At 42.1% G+C, this 19,427-nt stretch overlaps 1 protein-coding gene across 1 annotated transcript in view; it reads right to left on the reverse strand.

Moving 5' to 3' along the window:
- CDK17 (cyclin dependent kinase 17) overlaps positions 1-19,427 on the reverse strand; it is a 61,375-nt gene that overhangs the window by 6,446 nt on the left and 35,502 nt on the right. The window contains exons 5-12 of the mRNA XM_056846701.1: positions 12,360-12,416; positions 9,577-9,691; positions 7,940-8,034; positions 6,274-6,336; positions 2,918-3,041; positions 1,015-1,135; positions 527-624; positions 100-205 (exon numbers count right to left, since the gene is read on the reverse strand). Coding sequence (XP_056702679.1) covers positions 100-205; positions 527-624; positions 1,015-1,135; positions 2,918-3,041; positions 6,274-6,336; positions 7,940-8,034; positions 9,577-9,691; positions 12,360-12,416 — 779 coding nt within the window. The remainder of the gene's footprint in view (positions 1-99; positions 206-526; positions 625-1,014; positions 1,136-2,917; positions 3,042-6,273; positions 6,337-7,939; positions 8,035-9,576; positions 9,692-12,359; positions 12,417-19,427) is intronic.

Here is a 19,427-nt window from a genome sequence, read left to right on the forward strand (position 1 = left end):
TACTTTGTTATACATAGCTAAATCCATTCATATGACCTGTGGTCATAGTCACAAATAGTTATGACAACAGCAGAAAACTAAAGATGTATCTTCCAGTACCTTGGAGCATGGTTGATTAAAGGCTGTGGCTTGTATTTGGGGAAGTTGTAGTTCCTAAACTCATCACTGGACGTAATACCTGGCCATGTTTCCTGTGATGGAGTTCCTGAGTTGAAAGATTAAACAAATGATGTCCATACAAAGGAGGACAAACTAGATACAAGCATCAAAATCACACAGTACTTGAATCCAAAGCCCTCTGAAGAAGAGGCAAGTAAACAGTTACACTTGGGTCTGCAAATTACAGATTAATTTTTGTCAATTTATAAAGTAACCATTCTTTATAATCACCAGTTCAACAACAGAAGTACAACCCCTTTTATGACCTGATGCATACTGTAATTACAGCAGGACACACTTTCATACTTTTAAAAAGAACAAGGTAAAGCCACAGTTGTAAAGTTAGTGCTAAGCATAATTTATTTACCTAGAAGTCTGAAAATTAAGTGCAATTCGTCTTCAACAGTTGACCCAGGAAAGAGAGGTCTTCCAGATGCCATTTCAAAAAATATGCATCCAACTCCCCTTTAGAGACAAAAAGTAAAAATGAGAGTGGGGGAAAAACCTCTACACATTTCTACTTTAAATATACAGTAGCTCATGATGGTGACAATTTGCACTTCTTGCTAATGCTGTTAAGAATGAAGTAACAAGCTCCAATATAAACTGGATCTCTCAAACAGTGGGATCTACAAAGAACTGCAGGGAACATATTTATCCATTTAAAGTACAAATTGTTCAAGTACTTCCTACAACTAAGCTCAAGAGGATTAAAATAGCATCCTTTCCTTCTCCATTTATGATTTTAAATGTTTTTATGACGATCACATAATTCTAGTTTAAAAGATTAAAAAATACATAGTATACATAATTTAACTGAAAACAAAAATAGATGAATAATGCAGAAAGACATACCACATATCAATTTGTGTTGAATATTCGGAAGATCCTAGGAGAACATCCGGAGGTCTATACCATAATGTGACAACCTCATTGGAGTAGGTCTTTGTAGGGACAGACTTTGCTCTAGCCAAACCTTTAAAAACAAAATAGTATGAATTTTTGGTCGATCTGCTGATAGATGCACATGCACACTTGCTTTTGTTTCAGTCTCTACAGAAATTCCATATGGTTCGAAAGGTACTACTGAGTTTTTACAAAAATGTAATGCTGGATCTTACAGAGCAAGTTCTTGCATCTGATTTTGAAAGGCCAACACTTTCTAGAGTTTAATGCTCTGAATGAGAATGAAGAGCACAAAGCTGGAGACATTCTCCACTACATTATGCTTCACTTCAGCATCAAGTTAATCATATGTCACTCAGAAGGCCCAATATGCATATACAACCCATACAAAGTCACCAAGAGTGCAGTGGGAGCAGAGAGAGGAAGGCCATATTACTGAGCCACACGGACCACTATAGAGCACATCCATTCCTTTCTAATGCCATTGGGGCATGCATATTCCCAGCTAAGAGCTGCCTCACACTAAGATATATTAAAACAGATGATGGACCACAAAGATTATCAAGGCTCATCATTACCCATCTTGGAGTACCTACTCCTCCTCAGGCTTCTTTGTTCTTCACTGCAACTGGGCTACTATTTGGCAGCTGTCACTCTTGGCAGAAAAATCATTTATCTATACTGTGTGCTCGCTTAAAAAGACAAGTCTGTTCCTGTTTTAAAGACTTAAAGATCCTTCAGCTGGAAGCATGTTTCCCACACAAGCAGCAGTCCGGCTGGTAAGAAAGAGCCTATGCTAAGCTCTCCAGAGAACTGCTTAATAATAGAGCAGCATAAGGCGCTCCCCATACTACCTTCATGGGGCACGTGCAGCAAGAGTTACTATGAAGAACCTCTGCATTCTCACACAATGAAAGAGCAAACAGTTATTTTTCTGAGGTGAGGCTGGAAAGAGTGGCAGACAAGGGAGAAGGTGGAGCCGTCTGCCAGAAGTTCTCACTAGTACAGCCTTTGAAATCACCACAGCTCTGGTTCAGGAAAGGGCCAACTAGCCATTGGGAAGTCATAACACTTTCCTTTATCCACCTTTTTCTCTCAGTTTCCCCTCTCTTCTTTCTTATTTTTGTACTTTTCTTCAAAAGCTTGTTCCTTGTCAGTGCCTAAAAATTATTGGTTTTAACAAGCATTTCAAGTGTGTTGCAAAATATATGGACGTGACAGATATGGGCAGGAAGAACAATTTAATATAGAACACAAATGGAAAGAGCATTATACAAATGCTTTTTGACAAAGGTAATTGAGTACTATTAAGCAGAGGGACTGGAGCACTGAAAGAGCGGAAAGGGAAAATGTCACAAAGGGCGCTTATCAGGATTGCTCACTTCCTCATCATTACAGAGGAAGGAGCTGACAGCAAATACACAAAATATATACCTTAGAACTGAGCCAATTTTTTGTTGTTGAAATTTGCACATTCACTGAGACAGTCTTTTGTCTATAGCTAAAAGAAGAAATTTCTACTGTTTCTGTGAATTCTGGATACTCATCATAACTCACACAGAGTGGCAACACTATCTGTCTTCCACAAGGCTCTTAAACTACTGGTCTTTGGGATCTGTGCAGACCATGAGCTACCCATCCACAACCTCTGAACAAGAGAGTTCTGAAATCCCCTAGCCTGTTTGACCAAATCCTTGAAAGCTATCTATTCAATCCAAACTAAAGATGTCCAACCCTGTGTGTTGTGGAAATGTGGTTGTTATACTTACAGTTATTCCTAACACCTAATGAAATTTACATTCAAGATTTTTGTTTACAAGTGAATCAGTAAAACAAACCATCAGCTCCATACCAAAGTCTGCTAGCTTTAATTCTCCTCTTTCATTAATTAGCAGGTTTTGTGGTTTTAAGTCTCGATGTAGCACTTTCCTTCTGTGACAGTATGCCAAACCACGCAGAATCTGGTATAAAAATAACTATCAAAGAAAAAAGGGGGTAGAGAAGAAGATTTACTCAATTTGACTTTCAAAAATGTTAATGAACCTATCCTGTGCTCTAAAAGAAATATGTAAATGAAAACAAAGGCAAAGTCTACTAAAGCAGCTAGCCATTCTCATGAACCAGATACCCTACTCTTTATCAAGTGATTAATTTGAATTAAGCCCCTTTTCTCTGCTTTCTGCATTTTCATGCCTTGCCTCTGCTTACCCTTCCTCATAGTTACACGCATCTATTTGAAATGCAGCCACTTTCTTATATATCCCACCAGGCAGTGCAAAGCAGATTGCAGGTTAAGCCAACCACATGAGAGAGGAAACAAACGGAACCTTTGCAGCTACATATACCTTTAATCACATTTGTCATTTTCCCCACCCTGCATTTGCCCCCTCCGGTCATGAAACTTCCATTCAGAAAATTCCTTTTTTCCCAGTGGATTTTAAAAAATATGTCTGGCTAACTACCCTGCAAGAAGAACCACCTGCTCAAAGACAAAAAAAAAAAAAAAAAAAAAACTTCACACAGCAGGTATAATCAAGAAAGGAGCTTATTACGATTCACCAGCTCACTGGGAAACAAACACGCAAAACGCCCTGGCACGGTGCCACTTTTTTTCTTTTGCATTGAATTAAACCACAGAATTGCTTGGGAATAAAATGCTTTTGTTGCTTCTCTCAAGGGTTTGCCAACCTATTTTGAAAGCTGTTTCAAAACCGGCCTTTTTGCAGCAATTCCTACATGCCCTGGGAGATGTCAAACCATAAGGTCTGCATTTGTTGCATTTGTGGATATTCTGTGTGGGTGATCTTTTCCTTGTATCTCAGCTGGGTATCTTTACATCAGACAAAGGCAAAACCCCCGTTCTGAATAAACAGCAGCAGCTATTAATTATTTGCAAAGCATTCTTAGAAAATATTCTATCTGCTACATATGATTTCCCACTTTGCTCTAATCACCTCAGAGACACAAGCATGTGTTAATTTCACACCTCTGTTGAACTATATCAGCCTGAGCAAAAGGGCTTTACCGAAACCACCCAAGCAGCTTCAAGCATGAATCTGCGTTTCCCACATCCCTCACTGTAGCCACAGCACCTTGCCCATCAGCAGCTCTGTTAAGACATTAGAAGTAATCACCACATTTAGCATTTGAACAGCATCTTTTCAAAGAGCTTCACATACATGCTTTTGTTGTGATCTTTATAACTGCTCTGTAAGACAGGCCACAAAATCCATTATAACACTCAGGAAACAGAGACTGGAAAAAAATTATTCTTCCAACATGACGTGAACTCAGAAGAGTTCTTAGAAGAGATTTTGGTCCAGGTATCATAAGCAAAAAAATATGTAATTTTTTTTTTAAGTCTAACTTTTGTTTAGTTCTTTGCTACATCTTGATAAACCAATCAATACACCATTGTCAGAGAGCCAGCGTGGTGTAGTGGTTAAGAGCAGTGGTTTGGAGTGGTGGAGTCTGATCTGGAGAACTGGGTTTGATTCCACCTCCTCCACATGAGTGGCAGAGGCTAATCTGGTGAACTGGATTCGTTTCCCCACTCCTACACACAAAGCCAGCTGGGTGACCTTGGGCAAGTCATGCTCTCTCAGCCCCACCTACCTCACAGGGTGTCTGTTGTGGGGAAGGGAAGGTGATTGTAAGCTGATTTGATTCTGCCTTGAGTGGGTGAGAAAGTCTGCATATAAAAACCAATTCTTCTTCTTCTTAAGTAACAATGGTAGATTTTTTTTTACCATAATACCCTTTTATTTAAGAATTCTTTCTTAAGAAAAAAAACTGAATTAGCTTAACTGTCTCAACACTGTCATACACATAGGTGAATCCCACTGCTCCAGGTCGGGCAGTGGCAGAACTCATAACTGCCTGCATTCCAAAATAAAATAAACCAAAAAAACCTTTAAACACCATCTCCTAACTTAGATACAAAATTGAGGAAGATAAAAAAGGGAGTCATTCTGATGTTATTTTACAGCTCAGTCATAGAGTCTGTATCCTGAAAGTCACAGAAGAGATCCACAGGATCCACCCCAAAGCATTCCTTTGGCCTCCTGTGTACTTAGGTGGCCTCTAGGCCTTCCTGCCATCAGGAGGTGACACACTGAGCTCAGAAGTAAGGATCGCACCCTGCTGCTCTCTGATTCTCAGCCCAAGGAAAAGCAAATGCATTGCCTTCTTCTCCCCACCTTCCTAGATGTCCTGACCTCTTCCAAAGATCCCCCCTATCTGATGCTCCTATTTAAACACAGTCTCCGGCTTCCTCCTGGCAGCAAAAGAACTAAAAACAGACAAGTAGAAGCCCTCTGTGATATTTCATTGCTGGGCTTTACCATTTAGGGGACTGAACATCAGAATGCTTGCTCACATTTTTTTTAAAAAGACAGAGAGAACTTCCAGGGGGAAAAGTAGTATGCTTGGTGGGGGGAGAGAGACCTTTGTAGGTGGTGGAACATTTTGAAAAAGATTCTGCTGCTCCCCGCAGTTTGAAATGGTGCACCCCAGAAAGATGAGGAGGGGCTCCTGCTTACCTACTTCCGTGCCAAGGAGCAGGAATGTTAGATCTAAATCAGAAAAACTAAACAACTTTAAAGAGAATTGTTACGCAAAATGAAAAAGGACTTCTGAAAGAAAGGACTTGATGACGTTATAAGATTTATTTAGTGCATTTTAACTGGCCTTTTTTTTCAAGCAGATCAGTCCTTCCATTTTATGCTAACTAAAGGCTTGCAGCAACCCTGTGACATAGGCTTGAGAGAGAACAACTAGTCCAAAATCACTCAGCACGGCAAATGGGCATCTGTCCTAGTCCAACTTGCTAACCACTACATCACACCGGCTCTCATCATACTGCTCCCTGCCTCTGGGCAGCTAACAGCAATTTGGGTATAAAAACTGCTGGAATTCTTATATTGTCTACCACATTGACCTCATCAGTTCATCAGCCATGCAGCATCCTTTGCTTGCTACGAGTGTCAAATACTCGGCCTATTCAAAGGTAAGCTCTTCTATAACTTAAAATACTTGCAGTAACAAATTTTCGTTATGTCTAAAGTACCGCTAAAGTCTTCTAGGGAAATTTTAAGTTGCATTAAATAATTAAACACTTCAAAGGAAAGTTATTCAAACAGGAATACACCACACACACACACTGCAAAAATGTTGACTATCAGTTGAATATGTTGGAATAAGACCCACCTTTACATTGTGCATACTCATAATGTTCCCACAGTCATCCATATACTGCTTTAGGTCTTTGTCCTGACAAAACGAAAAACAAACAAACATTGTTAGTGTGCTAAAAATTGGCTGAATATAACAAGGAAAATGTTCATTTGCTTAGGTGATTCTTCCAAAGTGCTTATTTCCATAGAAAGCCACTCCAAGTCAAAGTTTCTTCATCTTGTCCAAGACATGCTAAGTGAGGCTTTGCTCATATGCAACTTTAGTAGTTTGATTAAAAGCAAAAAGCTACATGATTAATCAATTAACTAACAAGAAGCTTCCTCATAGTGATCCAGCTCCTTGGTCTATCAAGATCCACACTTCTTCCTCTGACTGGCAGCGACTTTCCAGGGTCTCAGGCAAAGGTCTTTTATATCACCTACTACTTGATCCTTTTAACTGGAGATGCCAGGATTAAAACGTGACCCTTTTACATGCACAGCAGATACTCTACCAGTTCAGTTTTTGGTGAATCTGGGGAAGCTCCAGAGCTGTATATCAAGAACTAAGAATGTCTCTTGGTGTACCCTCATCATTTGAGCTTTGTGCACCGATAGAAAGAATTTTGAGTGCATTCTTAACAGGCCCAAACTGTTTAGTGCTTTGTAAATTGAGCAAAAACCTAAACTGACAATACAATTTTCTTTCCCCAATGACTCAACCTCACCAGGGACTGAGCTGCTTCATTGCTTTAACCTAGCCTTGAGGATATGAAGCCATGAATGACAGGCCTTAGGTCAGACTCAGAAAGGATGGGTCACTGCTTTCCATAATAGGCGAAGAAGCTAAAAAGTCCTCCTTATAGCTGTTGAAATCGAAACAATTCAGGACAACAATAGATCCAGGAAAATCCTAAAGTTGAATCACCAAGACTGAATGCCAGCAGTGTGAGCCCCTTCACAATCCCTTCTCTCCTGTCCACCCCTGGGTTGCAGGCCCTATCAAGTGTCATTATGTCACTCTGGTAAGGATCAAACTCAATTAGTGTGTCCTGGCCAAAGAGACAGACGCAAGAGAAAGAAAGACTTCATTTCAGTTGATCTCTACCTTGTACCTGGTGTAAAGACATGATTAATTGCTCACACCTCTAACACAGAACAAGCGCCAATTAGGCATCTGAACATGAGCATATTGGGTACATCATTCCTTCTACACTGCCAGCACAATTTAAGGTATCCCACACTATAAATAGTTTACAGCTGTGCTGAAATGGCATTATTCTTTTTCCACTTGCACCAAGCAAAAATGTATGTTGATTAGTTGACACAACAGCTGAAATCCTGAAAACATGGAGCACACAGGCTTCCCACAACTGGCCACAGCAAAAGGAAAAAATCTGGGCTAATTTTCAGCACAATTCTCATCTCTGTCTATAGCCAGCTACAAAAAAGAAGCACACATTTCATTTTCAGAATCATAATTCACAGCCATTGCAAGGCAAGACAAACACAGTACCTGTAATACACTGAAGTCGACTGACTTCTTAGCAAGGTCCCACAAGAAACTGGCAACAGAATACCCAATCTACCTACCCAGCCCATTTCAATTCATACATATTATAAAACTGAAGTTCCATTACGGCTTAAATGTTAAACTTTAAAAGTGAGATGCTTGAGGGTATTTATAAAAAACAACTTACCAGATACTCGAAGACCAGAGTCAAAGATTTGTCTGTGTGAACAATATCATGCAACGTAACAATATTTGCATGTTTTAGGTCTTTTAGTAATGACACTGCAAAAAGAAATGAACAGAAGACAGATTGGTAATAAAAGGCAAAGCTAGACTGCACATACATTATTGTGCCCAATGGGTAATGGAGTAAAAACAGCTTGGTCTAGAAATAAGTTATTTATTTTGAGCATCATTAATTTAGCCCAGGTGCGACACAAAACCAGGAAGAAATACAATGATAATTTCCTGCTGAAATAAAAAGGACCAAAACATTTAATTCTTGCTTGTTTCAATGAGGCCAGAGTGCACCTGACATTCTCTAGACTGTGTCCAATGCAAAGAGAGTCTGAAAAGCAGAAGCTCAGTATGCGTTAACCTGGAGATGATCAGAAGGTGCAAGGCTCTCTTGGTGATGTGGGAACAGAGACTAAGGTGGAAAATGCAGGCTAATTACTCATTTTAGAACAAACCAAGAGGAAAAGAAAATGTGTTTATAACTCATGCAAGTTATTCACTCAATACTAGAATTTTGTGCACTCTAACCCTGAGGTCTAAGCCTAGCTCTCATACAGGCAGTTAAACTGTGCTTGGCCTAGAATACTTTAGATTGCTGGTGGGAGCTTGTATAACTCCTTCATATAAAAAAGAAATCCTGCACATAGAAAGCAAGGTGCCAAGAGAAGGCCAGTCTACAATGATTCCTGAAACCTAATTTGCTATGTGCAGGGAATTATGTTGTTTAGGAAAACATTCAGTCACATGATTCCCCACCTAAGGCCAAGATCAAAGCAGTTTCTTCACAGTTCATCCAGATACTTAGATTTTCTGGAACACCTCAGGAATAGCCAGTTTTACTGTGACGAGGTTATGCTTAAGGAGCATCATGTTTCATGTAAAGCAAAGGAGTTCAGTTTGACACCTGTCCAAGGAAATAAGCAGGCTGTTCATGCATACTTCACAGTTTAATATTGTTGGCTGAGAATGCTGTATTACACAAACATCTCAGGATGTTTAAAGGGTAAAGAATCCTCTGTCACAAATATTCAATTTGTATAGCTTGATCCAGAGATTTTTTTCTCTCCAGTGAATAAGCAGATGTCATGTTTTATGCCTGTTCTTTGGCTAGGTTCAGACATAATTTCTACTGAACAACCCTGGGGGTTCTCAGGGTCACCTGCTCCCTCCTTTCCTTCTACCATGTCATTAGGTATTTCCACGAGACTGATTTGTTTTCTCCTTGCAAACGAGGATTCCAAACTGAGATTTAAAGGCATAGTTTTGGAATCCTGGTTTGGAGGGCCAGGCAAACACAAACCATAGGCTACTGATGCAGACAATAACAGAAATCCATAGTTTGTCATAAAAGCAGAACTTGGTAATTCGTTCACTACAACAGTATGTGGCCCAAAGAATTCGCTGGACTCATTCATAGCAAATACGGTTGACTGTTGTATCTGAATCAAGCCTTAATCTCCAGATTTAATTTGAAATGGAAATAATACCAAATCTGGACAGGGTTTGATGTATTTCTTAGTGCTGCCCATAGTAATAATACTAGTACTTGAGATGACACTGTATTTGAAAGGAAAAGAAATTGCTCACCTTCCCTAATGGCTGTGCATGGTGCCCCCTCTTCATGCTCTAATCTTATTTCTTTTAAAGCTACCAGGTTTTCCGTCAGCTTACTTCTTCCCTTATATACTGTTGCATAGGTGCCCTGTGCAAAAAGTGAAAACACACATAAGAAAAATTCTGTGAGAATTCTGAAGTAACCAAAGGAAAAAGGCAACATCAGTTTGTATTATGAAAAGAAGTGAAGTGAAACAAAATGGGAAGATTGTTACAGGACCTGAAGTTGCTACTGCCCTGTATCTCTGTCAACACATAGCCCTATTTGAAAGAAAACTTCAGTCACTACTAGATGTGTGGTACACTGTCAGTAGTATAATCACGGTTAAGTGATCTTGTGTCCTGCCCCAATGAGCTCCCTTTACCTCCAGCTCCTTTTCAAATAAAAATTCCCATCTCCACAACTTGGCATTAACCATGAGTTAAAATTAATATGGCACCAATGTTAACCGTGGTTATGGCTAACTAGGGTCCCTGCTTAAGGAGGATTTAAAACCTATTTCACATACCGTATATACCCGTGTATAAGCCGACCCGCGTATAAGCCGAGGTGCCTAATTTCTCTCCCAAAATGGGGAAAAATTAGGCACCCGCGTATAAGCCGAGGGTCGGCTTATAACCCCTCCCCCCCCCGCAGACTTACCTGACTGGGCTCCCGGGAGCAAGCGGTGCGGGCCTGGTGGCGGCGGTGGTGCACCCGGCAGGGGCCGGGGCAGCCTCCCTGCAGTTGCAGGAGGCCGCCCCAGGCCGCTCTCGGCCCCAGGAAGTGACGGCGCGGCCGAGCGGGGGCCAGGGCAGCCTCCCTGCAGCCGCAGGAGGCCGCCCCAGGCCACTCACAGCGGGGAGAAGCGGCGGCACAGCCGGGCGGGGGCCGGGGCAGCCTCCTTGCAGCCGCAGGAGGCCGCCCCAGGCCGCTCTCGGCCCTAGGAAGTGGTGGCGCGGCCTGGCGGGGGCCGGGGCAGCCCCCGTGCAGCCGCCCCAGGCCGCTCCTGGCCCCAGGAAGCCGCGGCGCGGCCAGGCGGGGGCTGGGGCAGCCTCCCTGCAGCCGCAGGAGGCCACTCCAGGCGGCAGAAAACGACGCGGGCCCGGCGGCGGCGGCAGTAAGTTCCCCCCTCCCTCCTCCTTCCTCCCTCCCTCCCCCCTCTACCGTATTGACTCGCGTATAAGCCGAGGCCGGCTTTTTCAGCCCTTTTTTTGGGCTGAAAAACTCGGCTTATACGCGAGTATATACGGTATTAGTTTCAGATCCTGGTTAAGCTTGGAACCCAGGTTAGCGATCAGCACAATAAATACAAGTGCCAATTTAATACTTAAGGTATGTGGAACGAATTCACACTCAAGAGAGAAAAGGGAATGTATGATCAGAAGCCAGTCACAGAATCATCTAACTATGATGAATTAGTTTAAACCTAAATACTGGGAATAGAAAAGTAGATCTGTTTAGGATCACATTGTAAGAGTATTGTGCATATACCAGTACTAACTATGGTCTTTTCACATGCCTAATTTTTTGAGAGAAATAACCCACAGACAGACAACTTTAGTTTGACGTTTTGAATACACGTCAAGAATTAGAGAACCAAAAATATTCCTTACGGAAAGTAACATCTTGTTTTCAAGCAGCTCATATCTCATTCAGAGAAACAGTACCAGATCATCAAGGCCTTTCAGTGCAATGGCATAAATGCAAAACTGTATATCCTATGCTTATAACCCAACCATATTAAGTAATATAACCTTGTCCCAAAGCGATTAAGCCTTGTTTTGCTGCTTATGTAATGTTTGACAAGGAGAAACCAAACCGCTGAACAGAATACAGAACACACTCTCAGAATCAGCTGAAATTGTTGGTTTCTTCACGTCACCATGTATATTTTGATCCGTTGAACAGTCCCCACTGTTAGCATAAACATTCCTGAAAAAGTAGCACTTGTCCATACCACTTATGCAGCAACATTTCAGTACATTGTGCAAAACAATTAGATTTCCAACCCTTAACATCGTCCCTTACTTTCAGGACAAGGGGTACACTGCGTTTAAAATTATGAAGGAAAGCCAGTGGATATAAGGTTGGTTTTGTATACCAAGGTTTTGAACTTGGGTAGGATTTGGGGATCCACCCATCGAAGGATCATTCGTTCTATGGTCCCCTCACCCTAGCCATAGTTTCTGACCTCTGGAAAGTTTATTCCCAGGATCATGGAACCCCTGTGAACAGCCATTCAGGTAGCCAGCCCCAGTGAAGAAGGGGGCAAAATAGTTTCCTACTTACTTTTCTGTTCACTGAGAGGCACTAACAGAAGAGACAGAAAGGGTGACTTTGTATCTTTCCTTCTCCCCAGTGCAGCCCACAAACTTTCCTGGGATTGGACTACTGGCAGGCAGGAGGGGAGCACTGAAAGATATGTGACAGATTGCTGGACTCAACTGTTTGGTTCATAGACACACAGCAGCTACATTAAAAAATAGTGAAGGTTTGTTCACGTTCGCACAAACCTCACTAATTGGTTATGTTCTAGTGCTCCTGCCATCCTCCATAGAATACAGAGCACAACTGAAGACTTCCTGGTTTCAGCAGACTTCAGCCTCACTCCAATTTCTTACAGTGTCTGAATGTGACAACTTAAATTTTGTTTCCTGCCCAAAACTAGGATTCTGAAACATTTTGCACATTAAAAATGCCAATATAAACATTAACCATGTCCCAAAAGTATTAATGAAAATCCAAACTACTTGAAAAAAAATGGTACACATACCTCACCAAGTTTTTCCAATTTGATATAAGTTTCCATTTTCCCAAAACCAATTTCAGACTGTAATAAAAGCAAAAGGTAAAGGCACTTAGAAGCTCTGTAACGGACAAGATATTCACAAGGAACAGATTATCTCTTTGAAAACAAGAGGAACAGTAATTATATTGGTAAATACATCTAAATTGAGAAAGCAACTTTTGAAACCAGGGTTGGTTGGAATGGGATTCACAAGGGTGTTTTTTACTAATCTAGTAAAAAATCTTTCTTTGCACATTTGGGGGGGAAAAGTTAATGCCAGTTAATTGTATTAACCCTTCCTGTTTTAATACTATCCTACCCATACAGACAAGATTGCTATGGGAAGACCAGGTGCATAGCACAGTTAGGCCACACATACTTTCTACGCAAAGGGGCCAGTTTGATCTCTGGTTTCTCCAGTTAAAGGAAAGAAGTTATCAGGGCTGGAAAAGATTTCTACCTGAAACCACAGAGAGCCTTGGTCAGTGGGATTAGATAATATTGGGACAGATGGTCTGACTCTGATTAAAGCAGTTATACTTAGCTCAGTTTTAATAACATATTCAAGTTGTGACTGTATAAAGCAATAGATGTATAAATAAAACCTGGTGTTGTGAACATAAAAAAATAAAGCTGGCAGAAAAGAAAATTACATAAACTACACACTGAAAACTTAATGTTTGCCTGTCTCTGTATAGTTCACTTTGTAGGAAAAAAGATACTGAAAAATCTTATGTCCAAACAAAATTTAAACTACTAGGCACAACATTGTCATCTATCCTATGATCTTCAGAACTGTATTTGAGACGCTTAGCAGAGTTGATATCTTGTGTACATATCAAAAGAAGACAATTTATATCTAGCTACATAACATAAATAGGGTATACGCATTAAAATGAATAACAGAATTCAAAAGCAGAGACCCCTAAATTCAGATATGCACCTGATTTATGCTTACACCTCCCGATCTTGCAAGCAATCCATCTTGTAAATCTGTTTACATGAATGGATTCTCCCTATACTGCTGTCTCTGTAGCCAGATGGCCTCAAGGGGCTTTGCTCTCAGGAAACCATGGTTTGCAAATTTAAATGAAATAGTAAACCACAATTATTACAAACTGTGCTTAACAAATCTGCTACAAGCCCTAGTCTGAAATTAGTTTGGTGCCAACCAACAAGCTGAAGCTGAGTTTCTGGAATGTCTGCATTTAGATATCACAAGTAACCAGGGTTTGCTCCAACCACAGTTCAGCATGATGTCTGAATGCGGTGTTTATCTGACACAATATGCTAGCTACCAGCATTTAGTTGTTGGCACTTGAGTACAAATCATCACCTAAGTAGCATCTCTTTTCTTTATCCCCCCTCCCCACTTAACCCAGTTAAATCAGTCTAAAAGTAGCTTTTCTTAGGGAACTGCTAATCTAGTTTACAAAACTTCATTTTTCAAAGATTTCAATTCATTTATCTTTAGTGGTCCTAGATAAATGTAAAGGTAAAGGTGCAAGCACTGGGTCATTACTGACCCATGGGGTGATGTCACATCCCGACGTTTACTAGGCAGACAATGTTTACAGGGTGGTTTGCCACTGCCTTCCCCAGTCATCTTCCCTTTACCCCCGGCAAGCTGGGCACTCATTTTACCAACCTCGGAAGGATGGAAGTCTGAGTCAACATTGAGCTGGCTACCTGAAACCGACTTCTGTCAAGATCGAACTCAGGTCATGAGCAGAGCTTCTGACTGCAGTACTGCAGCTTACCACTCTGTGCCACGGAGCTCCTAGTGGTCCCAGATACTGCTTCTTTATTGCCCCTATGTATTGCACTTATGCAAAACAGAAGAACAGTGTGCTGACAAAACATTTTTGTCATCTTTACTGGAGCACTTATACAACCACAAGACAAGCAAGGGACCTGTAAGGTGTCATGGGGACATTAATTTCCTCCTCTGTATCCCCCCCATACTGTTGCCTCTTTCCCTCGCCCAGCAGCCCCCACAGCCTCACCTTCTCTCCCACCCACCTTGCCAACCTATCTTTATCTGCCCCTTGCTTCACTTTCCCCTCCTCCTTCTTTCAGGTAGCTTCTTCCCTTTTTGTCTCTCCCACCCACCTTCTGCTTTTCTCTCATCCTTCAGCTTTTCCTTCTCTCTCCTTTCCCTGCTTCTTCCTCCCTGCTCCCTTCTTTAACCTTTTCCAGTCCCCCTCTCCTGACTAACAGAAACCAAGGCTTAGAAAGTTTGGCAATATGGCCACCGAGACAGAAGAATGTAGTCTAATGAGATCTCAGTGGCATTCATCTTTTAAAGATAAATGTTGTTTCTACTATTGGGGGCGGGGAACTGCTTAATGTATTTTTTAGAAGATAACCAGAAAATCCACCTATCCCTGGCCTCACTTGTGGAGTTTTTGAGACACACTCTGGGGCCTAGCTTGGAATCAGGTATATTTATGTGTATTGGTATTTTTTAATCTAGAAATTGAAGAAAATATAATACACACTACAGTTTTATATAATTAACTCTACCTTCCATTCAGGTAGGATTTTTAGTAGAGTTGCCAACCTCCAGGCTGTCACAAAAATTCCTTTTGTTATTTTTATAAATATTTTTCTTATGCTCACATAGACAAGTACTTCCAGTTCACAGAATCATCATTATAAACAAAGTAACCTTGTAATATTACAACTAACACAAACTTATCAAATAACTATAAAGAGACAGGATCAAATTACTATTCATCAGAGTCACACAAGTCTCTACAGCAACACATTCACTTGCTGCGATCCTCTGTGTTGTATAAGCACTGGGCTCCTCCGTAGTCAGCTGATGGCGGCTGACCAATAATGTCTCTTTCTCTCTTTCTCAAGGCTGTATCGTTGTCCGTGTGCAGCAAGCACCGTGGTAAAAATCACAGCCAGAAGTTATGTCAACAATATGACAAGCCACTGGTTTAAGCTTTGTTTCACTGGTGATTGCTTCATCAGATTAATAATTTCTACATCCGACCACCATTTTGTGGTTCACACATCCAAATCTGTCAGCCTTGTAGGTGGACTCTATGGCATTATACTCCATTGAAGTCCTTCCTCTATCTAACCCCCACCCCCGGCTCCAACCCCAAAATCTCTAGGTATTTCTTAGCCTGGAGCTGGCAACCCTACTTTCTAGAGATTTCCTGCCCAAATGAATTCCTAAACCTATGTCGGTGGATGTGTTCTCAGCATATATCAGTGGGCTTTTCAGTGTTCCATTTGATGCAGCAGAGAGAAAGCCTGGATGGAAAAACAACCACCACCTTTCTGAAACAAAAGAAATATCAGACAGTGGCAGATTTACTATCTGCCTGGGAGAGGAGGAGCTCTTTCCCCCACCCACTTGGGACAAAAACATCCGGTGTTATTAGCCCTGGTTGCTATGTGCACACTTGGGGGAAAGAATAATATTTTCCCTGTATACTGCAGACACTTCAAGAGCAGCCATAGGAACACCTAAGGACTTGTGTGTGTGTGTGTGTTTGGGGGGGGGGGGAACAGAAGAGGAGAGAAAATGGACATTCTACATTATCTTCCCCCCATGTTTCCATCACAAATACCTTCTTTTTAAAAAATCATATGTTTATTGTGTTTTAACTTTTTCTACCTGGAAGAACTGTTACCAGCAGCATCGGCACCAACTTCTCATCTTATTGAGAAATAATCTTGAATTCCTTCTCTATGGCAGAACCCTATGGTGAGATCAGTATCAAGCAAATGATAAAACGAGATGTGTGGACTTGGGCTGCCAAAGTACCTGCAAGCAGGCTTTATCCCCACCCTGAAAGCTCCACAGCAACAAGGTAGAACTGCAGAAATCATGGAAACCACTGAATCACACAATCAGCAGCTTGCACTGGCATTGGCCTGAGGACTGGGCGAATGAGACATGTGCATTCTGGTTGGGCACTGAAGCACACGTACTGCAAACCCCCGTACCATGCTTTTCAAACCTTCTGTATTCCTCAGCATTGATGACACAGTTGCATTATTTATTTATTTAGAAAACTTGCATTGTATCTTTTCAGACCTGGTTCAAGGCAGGTCACAGTTAAAACAGTAAACATAATAAAATGTTAACAATAAGAATAAAAATAAAATCAATATCAATAAAACATCACCAGTAAAAATAGCAGATAAAAGCCAGAATAGAAAAGCACTTTAAAATAAAGCAGTCTAAAATGATGTTGATAAAATGGTCTATATAGGCTAGGAGCCAACCATAAGATAGCTGAAAGAGGACTGGACTCCTTAGTAAAACCCTTGGTAAAGAGAAAGGTTTTTCCTGGTGCCTATGTAAGGTAGATGCCTCCAAAAGCCCGTGTCTACTTGCCATCTACCTTGCCACCAAAGACAGGGGCACAGAAACCAGGGCTTAAGAAGAGGATTTCAATTGGCAGGCTAAACAGTATGGGAGGAGGTGGTCCTTCAAGTACCTTGGGCCCAAGCCATTTGGGGCCTTTATAGGTAAGAACCAGCACTTTGACTTTCATCCAGAAGTAGATGGTCAGCCAATGCAGATCTTTCTACATGGGGGTGATATGATACCTGTACCCTGCCTGACAGTAACCTGGGTGTCACATTCTAAACCAAGTTAAGTTTCTGAACAGCTTTTAAAGGCAGCCGTACACAGAGTGCATTACAGTAATCTAACCTGGATGTGATCAAAGTATGGATCACTGTGGCCAACACACTTTTCAAGGAAAGGCTATTAGCTGGTAAATTAACAGAAGCTGACAAAAGGGGATTTGTGCCTGAACTACTAACCACAGGCCAGGATCTAGTAGCACCCCCAAGCTACAAACATGTTCCTCCAGAGGGAGTTCAACCAGCTCCAGGACAGGCTGTAATATCTGTATCAAGAAATCTGTTGACAGGAGTGGTAACAGTAGAAGAAAGCAAGCTTCACTAGTTGGAAAGAGGAGAAGGTGTCATCTGGTGCAAGGTAATATCCTGTTACCCTTTTTGACAACATTTGTACTGCATATACATCTTATGTACTCTCAAATATTTTTAGTTCTGCCTTTATTCACCTACTTGAAAATCCAGGGAATCCTACTGAAATAAGTGCTCCCCGACACCAGTTAGAATTCATCAGTAAGAATACATGGCTGGCAATAATATGCCAATAGGTATCTTATATTCTAATAGCAAGGTCAGCCAAAGCTTTGGACACTTAAATTTGGTGACTGGAGTTGTGAACAGGCAAGACAGATCTTTCTACACACCTGAAAAGGGCCTCTGGTTTGCAGAAAAATGTAAAATCTAAGAAACAACAACACACCATCGGGGTGGGTTTAAAAATCCAAAAATGATAAAAGAGCATCTGTAGCAACAAATTCCCTCAGTGGCTTTTGCTGGGCAACCACAGCATTCCAGGCTTCCGTTTCTATCAGTAAAAGGAAGGGGCAGGGCCCTTTCCAGGCCTGTTTTGGCCTTTGAGGGAGGACTCATTGGGGCTAGGCCTAGGGTTGCCAACTCTAGGTTGGGAAATTCCTGGAGATTTTGTGGTGAAGTCTGAGCAGGGAAAGGTTTGGAGAGGGAAGAGACTTCAGCAGGGTCTAACGCCACAGAGTCCACCCTCCCAAGAAGCCATTTTCTCCAAGGGAGCAGAGCTCCATTGTCTGAAGTTCAGTTGTAATTCTAGGGGATCTCCAGCACCCACTTGTAGGTTCGCAAGGTCTGGCAGCAACCTCTGGGTGACTTGATACCATCTGACTTGTATGACTCAAATAGGGCTGGCTGCTTGCTCCTGTTCATCAGCAGCCACCCTATGAAAGTCAGTGTGGTATAGTGGTTAGAGCTTCAGAGCGGGGTCTGTGAGACCCAGGTTCAAATCCCCATCTTCCTGTGGAAGCTCACTGAGTGATTTTGGACCAGTCTCATACTATTAGCCTAACCAACCTCACAGGAGTGTTGAGCGGATAAAAAGGAGGACGGGAAAATAATGTAAGCTGCTTTGGTCCCCCACTGTGGAGAAAGGTGGGGTATAAATGAAGTAAATAAATAATAAATATAGCTGAAGATGGGAGGCAGATAAAAGGCAGGTTAGTGAATGGCTGACAAGGAGAGAATGAGCTAGGGAAAAGGGAGAGGAAATGGAGGTTGCCAGGAGGGCAGAAAGAGGAAATAGTGTGGGGATGGGGATACAGGGGAAAGTGAAGTGCCACTCCACAAGTCCTTGAGGGTTCCCTACCAAGCAAGTGGGCCTGGCCCAGTCGCCAGCACCACACAACTAAGCCACAGTTATCCTAGGTAGAGGCGGCTAGGATGAAGGAGAGGGACAGCTTAAAACAAAGTTGCAGATAAAAGTAGTTTGGCTGTTGGGTTGCAACTCCAGGTAAGGAAACACCTGGAGATTTAGGGGCAGAGCCTGGAAAGGGGTATAATGACCTCATAGGGGTATAATGTCATAGACTCCACCCTCCAACGCAGCCATTTCCTCCAGGGGAACTAGGGTTGCCTACCTCCAGGTGGGGTTTAGAGATCACCTGGAATTACAACTACTTTCCAGAAGACAGATATCAGTTCCCCTAGAGGAAATGGCTACTTTAGAGGGTGGGCTCTATGGCATTCTACCATGCTGAGGTCGCTTCCCTCCCCAAACCTCACCCTCCTAAGGCTCCACCCCCAAATCTCCTGGAATTTCCCAACCTCTGGCAAACCACCTCTGTTAGTCTCTTGCCATGAACCCCCCCCCCAAAAAGGGGTTGCCATAAGTCGGCTGCGACTTGATGGCACTTTACACACACACTCACACACACACACACAAGGGGGAACTGATCTCTGTAGTTGGGAGACCGGTTGTGATTTCAGGAAATCTCCAGGCCCCACTTGGAGGTTAGCAACCCTACAAGGAGAGACGGATGCAGGAAAAGAGGTGAGGCTATGGGGGTTTTCAGGGAAGGGAGAGAGGAAATAGTGGGGGAAGGGAAATGAGATGCCTCCTGCAAGTCCTTGTGGGTTCCCACTTGTTCAAAGGTATTTTCGCGACATGGCTTGTTACCAACTGTGGAATAT

The sequence above is a fragment of the Euleptes europaea genome, chromosome 3 (assembly GCF_029931775.1).
Source record: "Euleptes europaea isolate rEulEur1 chromosome 3, rEulEur1.hap1, whole genome shotgun sequence".
NCBI classification, from domain to species: Eukaryota; Metazoa; Chordata; class Lepidosauria; order Squamata; family Sphaerodactylidae; genus Euleptes; species Euleptes europaea.